The sequence below is a fragment of the Tupaia chinensis genome, unplaced genomic scaffold, assembly GCF_000334495.1.
Source record: "Tupaia chinensis unplaced genomic scaffold, TupChi_1.0 Scaffold000182_1, whole genome shotgun sequence".
Classification (NCBI taxonomy): domain Eukaryota; kingdom Metazoa; phylum Chordata; class Mammalia; order Scandentia; family Tupaiidae; genus Tupaia; species Tupaia belangeri.
In genome coordinates, this window is record NW_006159657.1 from 8,788,590 (window position 1) to 8,806,599 (window position 18,010).

At 47.6% G+C, this 18,010-nt stretch overlaps 1 protein-coding gene across 3 annotated transcripts in view; it reads right to left on the reverse strand.

Moving 5' to 3' along the window:
- SYT17 (synaptotagmin 17) overlaps window positions 1–18,010 on the reverse strand; it is an 80,913-nt gene that overhangs the window by 56,588 nt on the left and 6,315 nt on the right. For all 3 annotated transcript variants that reach the window (XM_006146576.2, XM_027771083.1, XM_006146577.2), the window contains exons 4-5: window positions 11,386–11,534; window positions 8,051–8,670 (exon numbers count right to left, since the gene is read on the reverse strand). In XM_006146576.2, the coding sequence (XP_006146638.1) occupies window positions 8,051–8,670; window positions 11,386–11,534 (769 nt within the window). The remainder of the gene's footprint in view (window positions 1–8,050; window positions 8,671–11,385; window positions 11,535–18,010) is intronic.

Consider the following 18,010-nt stretch of genomic DNA (forward strand, 5'->3'; position numbering starts at 1 on the left):
TATGAGGTGATTGTTCAAATTGTTGCTTCTTTTTTTGCCATCAGATGTGTGCACTCACCAAAGAGAAAGAGAGGGAAATTGAGAAATCACTCCCTAGAGGTATGACCATGCCATAATCCCTTCTCCTCCATTCTCCTCTTGGGATGATTTTGGGCATACACATATGTCGAGCATGATTTTCAAGCCACCAGGTCTGGAACACCAATTGCAGAGCTGGCCATGTGGGATCCAGAACCTAAACCTCCATGCCATCTGCTGGCCCCACTGTAGCCTTTTATGAACTTAAGTTTTGTCTTTTATTTGAGCTATCCAAGTTCATTTTGTATCTTGGATATAAGTATCTCATCAGTGTGTTCCCAATAATAGTTTTCTCCAGAATATATGGACTAGGTCAACCTTTTTGAAACCCTTCACAAGTTTCAATCATACTTAGAAAAAAACTGTATTTACCTTGGCCTACAAGACTAAAGTGATGTGGCCTTTTATACAGGTCCTACCTCCTCTTCTACTGCTCCTCTTCACTCACTGTACTCCACTCTTTGATGTGCCAGGCCTGCTCAGACCTCCGGTCCTTGCTTCCTCTACCCATTGTTTGCAATGCTCTTCCCTAAGACATCATGCCCCAGGCTTACGCCCTCACTCCATCCACCTCTCCACCTAGATGTCCTCTCCTCATCTAACTAAAACAGCTTCCCCACCCTCACCACCCAGTCATCCTTCTCCAGCCTCTTATTTTACTTTAGTTTTCCTCTCGATATATACACTACCAACATGGCATTAATTATTAATTAATTTGTTTGTTACTTGTCTCCCTTCACTAGAACATAAGCTCCATGGTGCAAAGACTTTGTTTTGCTTGCTGTAAACAGTCTAATACTTGGGTTATGGCACATAGATTTTTAAGCCAAAGAGCCCAGGCAGTAGTATGGATGGCCAAATTACTTAACTTCTTTCCTGTATAACCCCTTGTTGTAAAATGGGTTCTTGCAAGAATAAATGAGTTAGCACATGCAAATTATCTAGAACACCGCTGAGCTCCTAGGAGTTACCTATGTCAACTACCTTTTAGGCTTTGTGTCTCTAAAATCCTTATTTCCATAATCTTCCAACTCAACCTTATCAATGAGACCAAAAAAATGCCAGAGCTCCATTATCTGCCCATTTCCTGAATGCCAGTGTCGAAGATGCAATGTTCAAAGGCACGAGACAGATGAGACATTCTGTGTGAACCAGAGGGTGCCTCTATGCTGGCCTTTCAAGCCATTCATGCTCATGGGTTCTCTAAGGCAGAGAAAGTATTGGGTTGTCAGGAAAGTCATGACACATTTTTGCATAGAAAAACACGGAAAAATATATCATGACTTTTCTGACAACCCTACAACTAGACCTTAAACATTACTCTAATCCTATATACCATTAGGACAGGATGAGAATGAGAAATTGAATAGTTTTTGTCTTATACACCATTACACAACTGCATCCTCCCCTTCCCAAATGACCAACCAAATAATACAGTGAAGGCTAACACCAGTCTCTCACAAAAATTATCTATTACACCCATTTTAACAGCCTCAGAGCCTTGGGTGAGGATTTTGTTTTCTGTCTCCAATACAGGCCTATTTTGATTGATAAGAGTTTTCTGCTTTTTAAAGTTTATTTATTTCTTCCATGAGAATAAGACAGGGTGGAAAAGCAACTTCAATAGGGACCTCATAACACAATCTACCCCCAGTCTCAGCACGTTCATGTCACCAGCATGTGTGCACACCCAGACCATGTAGGAAGGCCTTGAAACACAAACCCAAGATCTTCCCAAGTGGGTTCAGTGCTGATGGGCCACCGCCTGGCCCTAAGAAGGTTTTTTCTTTTTCAAGATCAATATCTCCTCTTCCACATATATTAGAATGTAAATGAATGGACAAACAGATCGAAAAAGTGTGGCACATATATACTATGGAATACTACTCAGCCATAAAAAACGAGACCCTGGCATTTGATAGAAAGTGAATGAATATGGAAGATTTACTGCTAAGTAAATCTTGCTAAGTGAAGCAAGCCAGACTATAAAAGAGAAACACTGTATGTCCCCATTCAATATATACCAAATGTCTGTACTCTATGGCAGAAATGAAAAAATTGGAAAATATAAAAGTGTGGAGAACAATGGCAGATACTAGAGACAGTATGGGAGGAGGGTGGGAAATCAGGGAGGGTGAGAAAACAGGAATCAAGGGGAAAAAGAAAGAAGCAAAACATTTAAGAGACACAAAAATGGAAAATTACCTATTGATAACGTGTATGAAAATATCTTTAACTAGGCTAATATACAGTGTATTCATGCTCTGAAAATTCATTTTGCAAGCTGTAATGATATATAGTGATTGAATGAATAAAAAAAGTAGGGGCAGCAGGTAGCATAATGGTTAAAGTGCTGGACTCTCAAGTGACTGTGCTTCAAGTGCCAGACCCAGAGGCTTGAAATTCAGGCCAGGTGCATGTGCATGTGTGCCTAAAATCTCAAGAAGAGAATGGAGGAGAAGGGATTACAGAGTGACTATTGGCCCTTGGTGGTAATTTCTCACCTTCTCTGTCTCTGGTGATCATACACGCCTTATAGCGAAAATCTCTCAAAAAAAAAAAAAAAAAGAAAAAAAGAAAAAAAAAGAATGTAAACAAGTGCTTTAACCTGGATATCTGGTCCCCTATATGGGGTATAAGTGGATATCGCTTTTTGTTTATCCATTCACTTGTCAATGGATACTCAGGATGCTTCTACCTTTTGCTATTGTGAATAATGCTGCTGTGAATATGGGGGTACACAGCCTCATACCTTGGCTCTTCCCTCACCTCAACAATTATTATTGCCTGAAGAACCCTCCTCACTTCAGGAACCAGCCTAGCTCTCATCTCACCTACTCCAGCAGACACGGCTGCAGCCCCCACAACTCCAAATGCTTTCTCCCCTTACTCCATAGTAGAGTTTCTGAACCTCAGCACTACTGATATTTTTGACTGGATAACTCTTCATTGTGGGGGCTGTTGGGTGTATCACAGGATACCTTGTAGTATCTCTGGTCTCTACCCACTAGATGCCAATAGCACCCTCCCCTCACCAAACCCAAGAAGTCTTCAGGTTGTCCCTGGTTCATACACATTATTTGAGATAGTAGGACCACCCAGAAGGTCTGAGGCTATTACTGAGAATCAAATTTCCCAGTGGTTCACAGCCAACAACGAGCTGACACAGAGGCGCAGAAGGCTAGCTCCCTGTTTCAAGAAGGAACAACCCAGGGCTAGCAGGTAGTGTAGTGTTTAAGGTGCTGGACTCCCATATGGCCAACTGTGGTTTGAGTCCTGGAAACTCACGCCGAGTGCATATGCATATGTGCCCAAATCCCTGAAAGAAGAATGAAGAAGAGACTGGTATGGCCATCCCCCTGGAGAGTGATTTCTCACTTTCTCTCTGTCTCTCCAGTGAGCATACATGCAATATAGCAAAAATCTTTCCAAAAAATATAAAAGAGAGAGAGAGAAGAAGAAACAACCCCGCAGTGTGATAGTGTGAGTTTATGATCTAGAGGCCCCTTTCCCACCAGACATCAAGGTGAGACTAGGTCTGGCTTGAGACCACACCTCTGCCTGACTGTTCCTCTTTACCTACACTGTTTCCTCCCTGGCAAGGGCACCCTGTTATGACAGAAGTGCGTACCCCCAAAATATGTTGAAGTCCATCTCCTCAAGTCCTTGAGAATATGACCTTATGTGGAAAGGGTTTTGGTAGATGTAATCAAGCGATTATACTGACTGAGGGTGGGTCCTAATCCATTATGACTGGGGTCCCTGTAAGAAGAGAGGAGGGACCACAGCACTAAAACATGATGCTCTGCAAGGCTGACCCACGGGGGAAGGTTCTGAGTTTATGCCTGGATACCTCCCCAGGTACACCAGGCTGGCTGAGATGGGGAGGGAGTGCTACGTCAAGACCCTGCTGGAAGTCTCTCTCTCTCTCTTTCTATCTCTGTCTCTCTTGTTCATGGTAGAAATAAATAAACTTAAAATAAAAAAAGAGGAGACATACACACACACACACACACACACACACACACACACACAACAGCAGAGGCAGAGAGTGGAGCTGCTACAAGTAAAGACAGGACGAGGACTTCGGCAAGCCCCGGCAGCTAGGAAGAGGCAAGGAAGGACTCTGTTACAGGTTCTGGAGGGAGCGTGTCCTGCCCACACCTTGGTCTTGGACTTCCAGCCTGTAGGACTGAGCCCATGACCGTGCTTCTGCTGTTTTAAGCTGCCCAATTAGTGGGGCTCTGTTATAACAGCCCTAGGAAGCCAACTCTCACCTGGTGCGCTAACTCAGGCTCTGCATCTTGTGACCCTGACTTAAGGCAAACGGCCTTTCCACTCAAAGGGTAAGCAGGAGATGGGCGACGGGGTCCATCCTGCCCTCAGTGTAGGTTTGCATGAGCTGCTCTCCCCGCTAGGCATCATTCTGGTATTTAAAGAGAAATATTCATGCACACAACCCTCCACCCCCGAAGTAGATTTCATCAGCATTTAAAACTCCTACTTAAAATAGATTCGTGCCCCCCTCCCCACCAAATGCAAGCGAGCACATCTTGATCCAGTTTCCAACACTGCCTTCCTAAGGGGTTTTTAAGTGTTCCAATTTGAACTGTTCTTTATTATTATTAACAGTATAGCTCCTCTATGAGACAAAGACAGAGACAGACGGAGAGACAGCACTCCCAACAGGGTCCTGATGCTTCCGCCACCCCCAGTTTCAGCCAGTCCCATGCATGGGCACATGTGTGCCTGCATATTCTGGGAGGTCTCTGGATGCAGACCAGAAAGCTTCCCCTGTAGGGGAGCCTCACAGAGTAATACGTTTTACCATCTTTGACTATTTTTTTAAAGAATGATTTTTATTTAATTTCATTTGTTATTATTTTTTAATTTGCTATTGGACTTGTGCACTCACCAGAGAGAGAGACAGAGAGAGAGAAGAGAGAGAGAAAGCAACCCTCCAGGTCCAGGACTCAAACCATGGTTGGCCATGTGGGAGTCTGGCACCTTAACCACCACGCCACCTGCTGGTCCCATATTTGACTATTCTTAATCACAGGGGCTGTCGCTGCACCTTCCTGACCTCAGGCAGGACACTACATGAGTTGCTGTTGATCATTCTCTTTCTCACTGGACTGGGGGGTCCCTCCCTGACAGAAACTGCATAATATTAATTTTATTATCTGACCAGAGATCCCTGACACATCACAGGACCTCAAGAAATTAGAAAAAAATAACTGAGCAAACCAGGAGAAGGAAGAGCAAAGAGTGATAGAGAGGGCTGAAGACAGAGAACATGAGTATCTGAAGGGTCTCAACCACTCTTCCTGAAACCACTAAGAAAACACTCATCTTAGCAGAGTGAGGACCATAATGAGTCACAGTGGATTTAGGAGCCAAACTCGCAGTAAGGGGAATTAACATCACAACCGCTCTCTACCTGGTAACGGCACAGCGACAAGGCTTGAAGCCCTGGCATGACAGAGCAGAGAACAAACTAACCACGCAATCAGAGCGGGTGGCCTGCGGAAATACTTCCATTTCCGATGGGGCTTTGGGCATGCACACACACGGGCCCGGCGTGAGTTCTAAGTTGCCAGATCCAGGACTCAAACTGCAGCCAACTATGTGGGAGTCTGGTGACATAACCATTACAGTATCTGCTGGTCCCAAAACTAGAGAATTTTTAGCATTCATCAGAAACATAGGTCCAGTAACCACATTTTTGCTCTGAAACTATCCCTAAACTTAAGTTTAATTATCATTATTATTTTTGTTGCCAGTGGACACGTGTGCTCACCAGAGACAGAGAGAGGGAGCAGGGAGGGAAGGAGGGGAAGAGGGAAGGAGGAGGCCAAACCATAGGGGTGTGTCAGGCTTTGCTAAGAAGATGACATTTGAGCAAAACCTAGAGAAGGTAAGGTATGTAGATGCCCAGAGCCTCTGAATCTCCTGGGTCTTTCATTGAGGTTAAAAATGGAGGTTGGGGGCCAGTAGGTGGCATGGTGGTTAAGGTGCTAGAATTCCCACATGGCCGGTCATGGTTTGAGTCCCGGACCTGGCAGCTTGGTTTCTCACTTTTTCTTTCCTTCTCTCTGGTCAAATTAAAAAATAATAATACTAAATAAAATTAAAGAGTCTTTCTCTTTAAATTGAAAAGTCTCTAGATAGGTGACTCAGGGTAATTCTTTGAAAACCCAGTGATATAAAATATGGGACATACACAGAAAGCACCTAGTATAACCCAACTGTGTGATGGGGAAGACGATCTGCTCAGAGGATTGCCCACGATGCTAGTTTGGGATTACAACAGACGCTGCCAGCACCCTGCACACCACCCACTCACCCCCAGTGCTTCAGCACACATGGCAGGACGGATGTTCCACTGCCAGCTCCGGTATTATCCGCATTCATGGATGACAGAGGTCTCTGCCCATCAGTGCAACAGGCCAGAAGTGCCAGGGAGTTGATCTTGTCTCCCAACAGCCCTCATTCAATGACTGGTTGGAGTTGGTGTATAAATACCCCAGCTCCCTCTCCTCTTTGCACTGTGTGTTTTACATGGCTCCCAGTTCCCCAGCAGGTTTACAGTCCAGTCATCCAGTGATGGTCAGCCTGAGGGTGCATTCTTTATGTGACTTTCCAGCTCCTCTTGGTGGGGCCTACTGGTGCCACCTCCCTGACAAATGCCTTCTTTGCCTCAGGGTCTTCTTAAGGAATTCAAACTAAAGAAGGGATAAATCTCCTGTCTTTGAAGATGCACAAGGGGGCTTCAAAAAGTACTGGAAAACAGAATTACTATGAGTTTATTTTAGTGCAAAAAAATATCGAAATCGGGCCAGACATGATGTTCTGTGAGGCTGACTCACATGAGAAGGTTCTGGGTTTGTGTCTGGAGACCTCCCTGGGTACATCAGGCATGTGTGTGCTCATGATCCAAGGCTGGCTGAGGCTGAGGGTGGATTGCAGCAGCAGGACCACACTGGGGGCACATTTTCTCTCTCTCTCTCTCTTGCTTACAGAAGAAAACATTTTAATTTAATTTTTAGAAATTAAAATTTTTAAAGTATTTAGTTTTTTCACTAATATATATCTCCATGAATTTTATGAAGACTTTCCCCATGTCTACACATTTTTTCCCTCTCTCTCTGACAGTAGAACAGTCCTCATGTTTACAAGCTGTACCCCTAAATGTGATGCTGGACCATTCAATCCCTGGCCAGTCAAATACAGCTCTGAGAGGCACTTTGATGTATTTGATGCAACATAACCTTGCCATGTGACATGGGACCTACGTCCCCAGTGTGGACGGCCTAATGGACCTCCTGCTGGCTGGGTTTCCCACTTCCTTCTACCCACCGTGAGTGGAGAGTTATCCTCCAACACACGGGGATGTCCAACAATCTCTTGGAGACCCGGCTGTATCCTCCCAACCCCCGGCCAGACAAGAAATGTAGCCTGTCTAATAATTTGCCTGGAAAATATCCAGGCATCGTCCTGTTCTATAGCCCACACCTTTCTTTTTTTCCCCTCAAATCAATTTCTGAAAGTCAAAATGATGGATAGCTTTCTACCCGGGACAATCACTCTCCTTATTAAAGAACCCAGCATCAATGACAGAAATGCCCCCAGGGTGGTAGTGGGAACACGCACATCTACACAGAAACACATGCACACGCACACACGGAGCAGTATGAAACCCAAGCGATCTGAACAAGGCCTGCTTAGTTACCAGTGTCTGGCCTGCTGTGCGTGGCTCACGTTCTGTGGTTCCGTAAGGGTCATGGCTAGGGGACACTGGATGAAGAGCACCCAGAAACTCTCTGTGTTATCTTTCTAACTTCTCAGTATTGAAAATTATTTCAAAGTAAAAAAACTTTGAACACTCTCCATTTTTTTTTAAATAATGAAATATAGAAAATACCATTTGTTTAAAGCCCCCAGGAAGAGATGCCACAAGCTGGCCCCTTACCTGAGAACTAGGGATCAACGCCTTCCACCAGTGTCCACCCTTCACCAGGTCGACTTCACACAAAGGCACGGACACCTTCCCAATGACACAGTGGCGAGAGAACTTATCAAAATCTACCACGGTCAGGAGCAGAGTCCTCCTCTGGGCTTCGAGGAAGGGGATCTCAAAGGTGTAGCGCTCCTCGAACACGGGCTTCTGCGTCTTGCGCTTGACCCCTGTCTGCTTCGAGTTCTTCTGGTCGGGCAGGAGACAGATCTTGACATAGGGGTTTGAATGTGCCATGTCCTGGCGTGAGCCATCGTGGGAGATGGGGGGCGGCAGGTCCCGGGCCTCGATCACCCTCACGGTGAGGTGGTTGTGCAGGAGGTCGTACTGGGTGCTGAAGTGCAGCATGCCCAGCTGGTACCGGGACAGGATCTCCTCGTCTGTCAGCGAGTCCACGTCATCGCTGCTGGAGTCGAGGGAGTACAGCCGGGGCTCGAACTTCCTGAAATAGTCGTCGGGGGTGTAGGTCCGTCTGAGCACCGATGGCTGGATGGGCTCCTTCTTGGCACTGAGCACGCCAAACTCGATGGGTTTAATATCGATGAGTGGGGAGCTGGGTCGTCGGGACTCGAGACCTAAACAGCGGCCAGAAAGAACAATGAAAACCGCCACGAATGGGGCAGACCTGGCCCCTCAGGGAGAGCTGACATCATCGTTCGCTCGGCTTCGAAATGCACTGTGCCACATTCTGGCCACACTTGAAAATTCTCTCAGTTGGCCTTTGAGAGGGAGAGTGGTGACATTCTCACTGCCACCATCAGCACAACAGCTAAGGGCCAGGACCGCCTATGCACAACCCCTCCAGGTATTAGAGAGTCACTATTATCCCACGTTATAGATAAGGAAACAGAAACTTGAACTTTCCAACAGTCTCACACTAGCAAGTGGGGAGCCAGGAGTCAAGTCTGGCTCTACCTATTATCCTGAGCTGCCTCCTCCTCTTTAAAAGAGTGGACTTGAGGGGACCAGAATAACTAAGATTAAATAATAGTTCTTTTAAAATAAATAAATTAAAGAAAAGAGCGGATTCTGGGACCAGAGTGCCTAGGTCAGACTTCGGTTTAGCAACTTGCTAGGGAGCTAGCTGCGTGACTCCGTTTCCCTATCTGTAAAATGAACTCAACAATAGCACCAGCCTTAAAGATCATGATGCGGATTCTCTGAGCTGGCGCATGGAAGGGGCTTGGCACAGTGTGTCCAGTCTGAGCTAGTGAATGAGAACGATCGTACTTCTCCAAGGATCATGTGCAACCCTCACGCGAAGGGGGTGCATCTCCCCCTCCATCACCTAGCAGAATTCATGGCTCGCACGTCCAGTGTTCGGAATTTTGCTCTTCCCTTTAATCTAGCAGTGAGCTCAGGGCAATCTTGTTAATTGCCCAAACATTTGTCTTGCCAGCTAGGATAAAGAGACTCTTGCCTGCGCACGAGAAAGACTCTGATAAATACGTGTTACATGAAAAGCAACTGTTTTCAGAGCTAGATGCGACCCTTGGAAATACCTAGACCAGCACTGTCCAGAGAAAAACAGCGTGAGCCAGAAATGCAAGCCACATATGTACCGTCCAGTGTTGTAGCAGTCACTGCTTTCAAAATGTGTCAAGAAACAGGCAAAATTAATTTTAATACTTTATTTTATTTAACCCACTATATCCAAAATATTATCATTTCACTGTGTAACCAATATAAAAATATGGTAGTGAAATACTTTAAATTCTCTCTTTTTTTTGAGAGAGAGAGATTTTTGCTATCGGATATGTGCTCACTGGAGAGACAGAGAAATAGAGAGATGGAAAGAGAGAAATCACCCCCACCCCCGGAGGGGGATGACCATGCCACAATCCCTTCTCCTCCAATCTCCCCTTGAGATTTTGGGCATGCACATACAAGTGCCCAGCGTGAGTTTCAAGCCACCAGATTCGGGACTCAAACCACAATCGACCATATAGGAGTCCGGCACCTTAATCACTACACCACCTGCTGGCCCCAAGTTCTCTCTTTTTTTTTCCACACTGGTCTCACTGATTCCCAAGTCCAGCTGCCAGCACATTTCTGCACGGCCTAGCACAGACGTGCATAACAGCTCTGCGTGGCTGTTGGTGGCTGTACTGCACGGGTGGGTCTGAACCAGTCCTGTCATCTTACGGATGGGAAGACCGAGGCCTAAAGAAATTCCGTGTCTCTTCTCTTTCACTCTTTCAAGCTCTTTAACTTTTTTTCGACTTCTTTTTTCTTCCTCATCTAACCCCATCGATTATTTCTACCTAGGTGAATTTGCTTCATAAATGTTAACTTCCCTCCCTTAACTGAATTTCAGATTTCAGTTGAATAGCAGAGATACTTTCGTGAAGTAAAAGAGGGTAGAAGTCTCTAGGCGTTATCCCCTTTTCTCCTCCCCACTTAAATCATGCCATTTGGTCAAACACATATGCCACACATGGAGTAGACAAAGTGGGTGGCCAAATCTGACCCATATATACATTTTGTTTAGGTCTAAAGGTAAGGAAGTTTCCTATAAAAATTCAGATTGCTGATTTCTCATTAGAAAGATCAGGTGCAAAACTGGCCCACAGTCCCACACAGCTACCAAAGACTACCAAGGAGCTGAGGAGCAGCCACCTGTCTCCTTTCAAAGGGACATTAGCTTTCCAGTTGGCCACGGTCCCCACCCTGCCCTTAAGTAACTCTCTAGACTGAGCGTTGGCTGTCACTGCATTAGGGCAGTGTTGATTTCTCACAAATCCTGTGCACTCAGTATACAACCTGCCTGGTCTCCGAAGACTCTGGAATGAGCAAGCCCTGCTAAATGATAAGTAATATCCACCTCTTGGGATCTGCAACAATCAAGTGAGCTAATCCCACGTGGACAACTGCACATTCGGAGTCCTGAACACAGCAGCTTGAAAAACACCAGGGTGTGTGTGCATGTATGCCTCACATCCCAGGAGGAGAACGGAGAAGGACCTGTGGCTTGGCCATCTCCTATCCCCTGGGCAGGGTGGGGGAGGGGTTCTTTCTCACTCCTCTGACCCCTCTGTAGTCTCTCTCTGGTGAGCACACATGCCTTCTAACAAAAAATTTTAAATCAGTTAAAATAATCATGTCTGACTAAACTCAGCAGAAAATCGGGTGTGACATACTCCACTGTCACACTGTCATTATCTCCGTGTCACCTCCGTCTCCTAGACTATCACCCTGCTTTGCCTCCTCCCCAGCAACAACCCTGTCCTTCACAGCTCTCCTTGGGGACACTACTGAGCATCTCCAGATGGGCGCGGACAGACACTTACTTGAAATCCTCCGGGTCAGGCTGTAGGTGGACTTGGATGTGTCCGAGGACGAGCGTCTCCCATCGGGGGAGTTGGTCCGAGGGGTCAGCGGGACTTCACTGGCTGTGTGGGCAGAATCACCATCTTTGTCACTGCTCCGGCTGGCCATCCTAGAGGAGAAGAGGTCTCAATGGTTGTCAAGGAATCCCCAGGGACTGGCATCCTGGCCCCTTGGGAAGTAAGACCCACGACAAAATGCCTCTCCAACCTGTTTTATGCAACTTGGAATAATGCAGATTTGAAATGGTGTAGAATCCTTAAACTCTCCACAATGTCTTGCTTTTTGCATAAAATGTGAAATGATAGGAAGGGCTATTCCCCAATTTAGAACAATCTGCCAAGAATGTGCTTAATTTCAAGATGGGGTTTGGGTGGAGGGATGTGTAAGTGCAGGCTACTGCCACATGGGGGCGCCACTTTGGCCACGTGAAGACCTGAGCCCTGTCAGTCTTTGGTCTTCACTCTGGCCTAAACCATGTGGTTTTTAGACGCATCCAAACCTCTACAAGTGGCATTTGCTGACAAGCGTCCTGTTATTTCAACAGTCACTGTGTTTATAATTTATCATTTTCAAGAATATCCTCCAATAGTGTCACTCAAGGGCTCTCAGAGTGGGAAGGCTGTGACTATTAAAGGGCCCTGGGAAGCCAGGACTTCAGAATAGGAGTTCGATGTGAAGAAACAGCGAAGAAAGTGCAGCAGCAGCCATGACCCCACATGCTCCTAAGGAAAAAAGACACGCTGAGAGCCTGGGGTGGGGACAGATAAGGAGAAGACCAAACAGGATGGTAATTAAGAACACGACCTCTGGGTGAGGACCCGGTCAGGGTGACCCTAGGCAAGCTCCTTCCTCTCGGCCCACTGCCCCAGCTGTAAAATGGGAACAGCAGCTCCACCTTAATGGCCGCCGTAGCACTGAATGAGTTAACAGGTATAAAATATGTAAGTATAAAAAATGTGACATATTACGAGAGTCTTAGAATAGTTCATGGAAAACACACCATGAAAAACCCATGCATGGATGTCAAAATGTGTTTATAGCAAAATAAACTTGTATGTCAATTTCATTTTTCCATAACTTTTTAAAGTCTCCTTGTAAATGTGTGATGTGTTTAAATATAAAATGTTATACAATAATACCTATAAAACAGCACTTGGTACTGACAGGGTGGGTACTCCATACATTTCAGCTGGTATGACCACAGCAGGGGCGGCTTTAAGACCCCCCCCCAATAAAGCTAAGGAGGGGTGCTGGCCAGGGAAGGAGGGAAGCCGGCAATGCAGCCGAAGCTGCTAAAAACACGCCCGTGAGCCACAATGGCTGTAGACTGCTGCCTTCCCAGACGGCATCCCCCCACCTTGACATTTAAGCCTGCAGGAAAACTCATCTTGAAAAATGCAAGTTTTGCATTCTATGAGGCCCTCAGAGGCATCCTGTGCATGCAATGAGACCGATCGGACGTTCTTCAAGTGATGCCAGGGTCACAGCTGGGACAGGACTGCTGCGTTGTACAGGGGAAAGTGGAATCTGCTCACTTCCTGCTCCTGGTCTGCAGGAGGGAGAGGCAGCAGCTGAAAAGTGGGGGGCAGGGGCAGCGGGGGCACAGACACGGGATCATGCTGTATCTTTCAATCTCTCTTCCCCTGAAATGAAATCAACAGCATCTTCCAAGGAAGACAGGAGCAAACTGTTTTGGGCACAGGGGCACAGAGGGGCACCTGTACACTGTACAGCCCTGGTTCCCAGCTGCCCAGCTTCACTGTGGCAGCCACCTCCTCCAGGAAGTCCCACCAGCCTTCAAGGGTCAGCTTAAACACCATGGCGCCGTCGAGCCTAAGCTGAGTCCTCTCAGACACGAGTGCCTGTGTATGCCTGAGCCACCACCTGCCTCTTCTGCAGCCACAGGCAGCCATGTGGGTCCCAAAAAAAAATCCTGGCCCCTGACCGTCTGGTTCCTTCCAGCATTCGAGTCTCTGCTTCCACGGCATCTTCTCTAAGAGGCTCCCACTGTGTTCCTGTCACCCCTTCCTACCGTCAAGCCCCTACACCAGCACCTCTTTTCCCCTGCTCAACCCATGCATAATGCATCTCCAGTCACGACTTGCTCATCTTCCGTGTCTGACACTAAGCCTATGCCCCGTGCGGGCAGGGACGGAACCTGTCGTATTGACCACTGCTGACCTTACTCTGGAGCGTGCCTGGCACACTGGGGCTGTTCCACACTTCCCTTCTCAATGAACGAATGAACGATGCAGCCTTCTCCTTGTGACTTACCAGTCACTATAACTGTGACTTATCTGTGTCTCGATTATCAAGTGCAAGTGTCATCACTCCTCTCCTGGCAGGATATATGTTGTAATGGTGAGGTCTGCCCTTATACTCCAAGGGACCGGGTGCTGAGCACGAAGTATGTGCAGGTACTATGCTACGAACCACCTGGTCGCTTCATTTCATCCTTAAAACAATCCAGGGGCTGGGCCAGTTGCTGGTGGGGTGGTTAAGGTGTCTGGATCCCACATGGCTGACTGAGTGGTTCAAGCCCTGGACCTGATGGCTTGGAAAACACACTAGGCACTTGAACATGCGTGCTCAAAATCCCAAGAGGAGAATGGAGAAGGGATTGCAGTGTGGCCAAGGGGATGATTTTTTAATTTCTTTCTCTCTGGCAAGTGCACATGCTCTATAGCAAAATGACAACCACCAAAAAATCCCGGAGTTAGTCGTCATAAACCACCCCACCCCACTTATAGAGGGTGTGGAAGCCCTGGTTTAGTGGGAGGAGAGAGAACCAATTTACATCACTGTTGACGGCAGAACTCTAGCTGAACTCAGCAGCGCCAAACTCAGGAGCGCATGCCCACACCACCAAGCCGGGCATCCCTGTAGGAGCACTGCACACAGTGGGTACTCAACAAGTGGGACCCACTGTGGGACAGCTTGGCTTTAATTTGCTCTGAAATGAGAGTCTTTTGGGCATGGTCCTGAAGAAGCCAGTCCGATCGTCAGTTTTTGTGATTCTCACCAGCCCAGTCCAGCTGCAGAAAGCTGGGGAGCCCATGTAACATGAGCGGATTGTCCCCAAGATCACGGTGGAGCACAGAGGACCAGCCCATCCGCCACGTTCCACTCCGCAGAGGCAGGTCCCGCAGCAGGAACGGCACCACGAAGCCTGTACACTTGACATTTCCACTCCCTGCCTGTTTGATAACATGCAACTGCCCACTTGGTAAATAAATCTGGGGAAAACACAAGCTGTAAATCCACTTTGTGTCTGAGTGAACCCACTTCCCCTTTACAGATTTCTCTTACCATTTCGGATTATGTTGAGTGTCAAAAATATGCTAAGTGCAGCCCAGGGTTCGGGGGTGACCTGGTTCGTCCTGGGAAGCATGAAGGCCATGCACAGCCGTTCAGGCTGGGCTGTGTAATTCGGATGGAGCCAGTCATACGGGCCACCGAAGGCATGGCGCTGCCCCGAGTGTGCAGAGTGCTGCTCTGGCTGGAAAGCTCCAGTCCTCTCCACTGTGGTAAACCAAAAGAAGCGTCCACCCAGAGGGTCCTAACCCCTTGCCCCCCAAAAGAGTACCCTGCTTGCACAAAGCTCAGCTGCCAGGGCAAAGCATAACTGTACCCCAACTCAGTGTCAGAACTGAGCTGTGTATCGGAGTACCTGGGGCAAACGGGCGCATGATTACGATTTTCAACGTCCGTCAGGGGTTTCCACTGGCAGAGAAGAAACTCGGATTCCTAATCTGGCTGCAAGACCCTGCAGTCCTGAGCTTGCACGCTCGTTTTCCACTCCTCCAGTTCTTCAGAGGGAGGATGTCCATTTGTGGTGTCTGCCTGCCCTGAGTCTGTTCTCTGGTCTCACTACTGCCTACTGCAGGGCTCGGCGAGCGGCAGAGCCCAATCTGTTGCCTGCTGGTGTGAGCGAAGCGCTGCTGGAGCGCGGTCTCTAGGGTTCGTATGGGCTACGGCAGCTTAGCAAGACAACGGCTGCAACAGAGGCCGAGCAGCCCACAAGGCTACACAGTTAGCTCCTAGTCCTTTACAGAAAAAGGGTGCCACCCTCCAGTCTACTAGTTTGGTTCAGATGTTTCAGGCAGAAATGACCCTTTCCCTGGCCCCAGAGAGGGCAGACAACCCAGCCATGACCCTAACACCATTTCCTCCAAGTGACCTTACTGGGTCAAATGCTTGGCATGTGTCACAAGACAGGCCAGCGAGTCTTTCTTGGTAGTTTTTTGTTTGTTTTGGTAGTGGTGGGTTTTCTTATTTGTCTTTGACTTTTTTTTGTTTTGTTATAAAGAAGATAGACTGTAAGTCTAATCTTGCCACCTGGAGGAAACAAGCTTTAGGCCAATAAAGAAGAAACAGAGAAAGAGGGAGTGAGGCTAGTGACATCATTTAAGTCCCTGGATCCAGCAATACCTGAAACTGTTGTTCCTGAATTGTCTTGTAATACAACCTTATATGCTGGACAGACGTCGATGGCATGCAGGGTGTGCACGCACAGCCCTGGGAAGTGACTAGACTTATGCACTTGCCTAATCTCCTAGGCTAGGCTTAAAACCCTCTGAGCATGCTAATGGGACCCAGCCTAGGAACACGCAACCACAGGGCCTGACACACAGAGCGTACTAAAGAAGCAAGTGTCAAAGAAACAGATGAACTTTTCAGTCCAACGACTGGCACTCTCAGGATCGGGATTTTTGTATCTGCCTGGGGGTGGATTAGCCGCACAACCATAAATTTTCTTTCTTCTTTTAGTCAATAACAAAAGGCAAAAGTCCCTGCTCTTGTAGAGTTGGCATTATGGTGAGCATAGATTTAAAGTCGCTGTGCCAACCTCTGCCACCTGGGGCGCTGGAACATGGGAGTTATCTCTTGATGAGTGAGTTGCCTTCAGCAAACATCTCAAATCTACACACACCTCCCTGCAGGATTCAAGTTACAACTTCTGCATAATGAGAGTTTCTTCCCGCTGCTTTTACATCAGTTTACTGGCTCTCAATGGATACCTAATCCTGGTAGGGAGGCACCCTCAGGAGCTCTAACCACTGTGCAGAGGACCTCCGGCGCATATCCATTTACTGGTAACAGCCCTGTATGCTCTTGTAGCATTCCCACTCTACAGAGGAGGAAACCAAGACCCAAACAGAGTGGAACACATCACAGAGAAACAGTTACGGTTATCGATAAAACGTCAAGCATTCTTAAGTTCTTTACCATACACAAATGTACTGAACTGCAACGACTCTAGGAAAGAAAACCTATTCTTTTTCATTTGCTAGAGGGCATGTGAACTCACTGGAAGGGGGCGTTGAGGAAGCACCCCCCCTGGGGATAGTCATTCTTGCTCCTCCATTTCTCCTTCCTTTCAGGATTTAGGGTACAGATGCACACACATCTGGCATGTTTTCAGTGTGCTGGTCTGGGTCTCCAACCACGCAGTCGGCCATGTGGGATCCAGCCACCTTAATCACCACACCACTGCTTGGCCCAATAAATGCTATTTCCTTTGTCATCCTCCTTTTTCAGATAGGGAATGAAGGCACAAAGAGATCAAGCAACTTGACTTGGGTCCCAGAACAAGCAACTGGTAGTAGGAACAGGATTTGTGCTCACATGGCCTGATACGGCGCAGCATTGCTATGGAAATGTTTGATAGCTTGCTCTGAAGAGAAAAGAAAGGGACTGAGGCATGACCTCCCGGAGCGGTGGGAAAGACGGCACCAGAGGCTGCTGGAGTCTCAGTCCAAGGACTAGGCCAAGATCTCACTGCCTTCCCCACCCTAAAGACCCACCTACTGGCCCAGTGCTCGCTCTCTCTCGAGCCTCCTCTGTGTCACGAGAAATTGCACTCACTGGTTTCCAGCCCTGGCCTCCTTAACTCTGACCACGTCCCTCTCCCAACCAGAGCAGTGGACCAGACACGTGGCTGAGAAGCTTCAAAACTGTGTTCCTAAAATATCTGAGCGACTGGCAGATGGAGATGTTGTATGCAGGCGCGGGAGGAGGACGAATTGGAAATAAAATGAAAGATACCAGAGAGAACATAAACAGCGTTGGAGGACAGGATGGAGCCTGGAGGTGCTTTTCTGCTTCCCTGTTTCTGAAGTGCATGTTCAGATCAGCAAAAAGGCTCGTCTGTTTATTCTAACCACCTCATCAGGCAACCCGCATCAATGGAGCATCTACTACGTGCGGCCCTGGGTCAGGTGCCGCCACGGCTGGTCCCACTGCTGGTTGGAGACTTCTAGAACTCAGCCATCCTTGCAGAATGTAGATGCTCTCTTCCACTCGCAACCACACTCAGCGGGATGACAAGTGCCCACACGCTCAGCATTCCATCATTCATATCTCAGAAGGCCCGATGTGAAGCTAGCCCAACCGAAATCCCACCACCAGCTGGTCGACCAGCGTGCCCAACGAAACGAGGGGCGCCCAGCACATCCTGCACAGCCGAGAGGTCAGGAACTCAACCTTCCCCTCTTTGTGACCCCAAATCTTCCTTCCCGTGGCCCAGACAGCCCTCTCAGAAAAAGAGAAGGAAAGAAAAAAAGGTCTTGAGATGAAATTCAA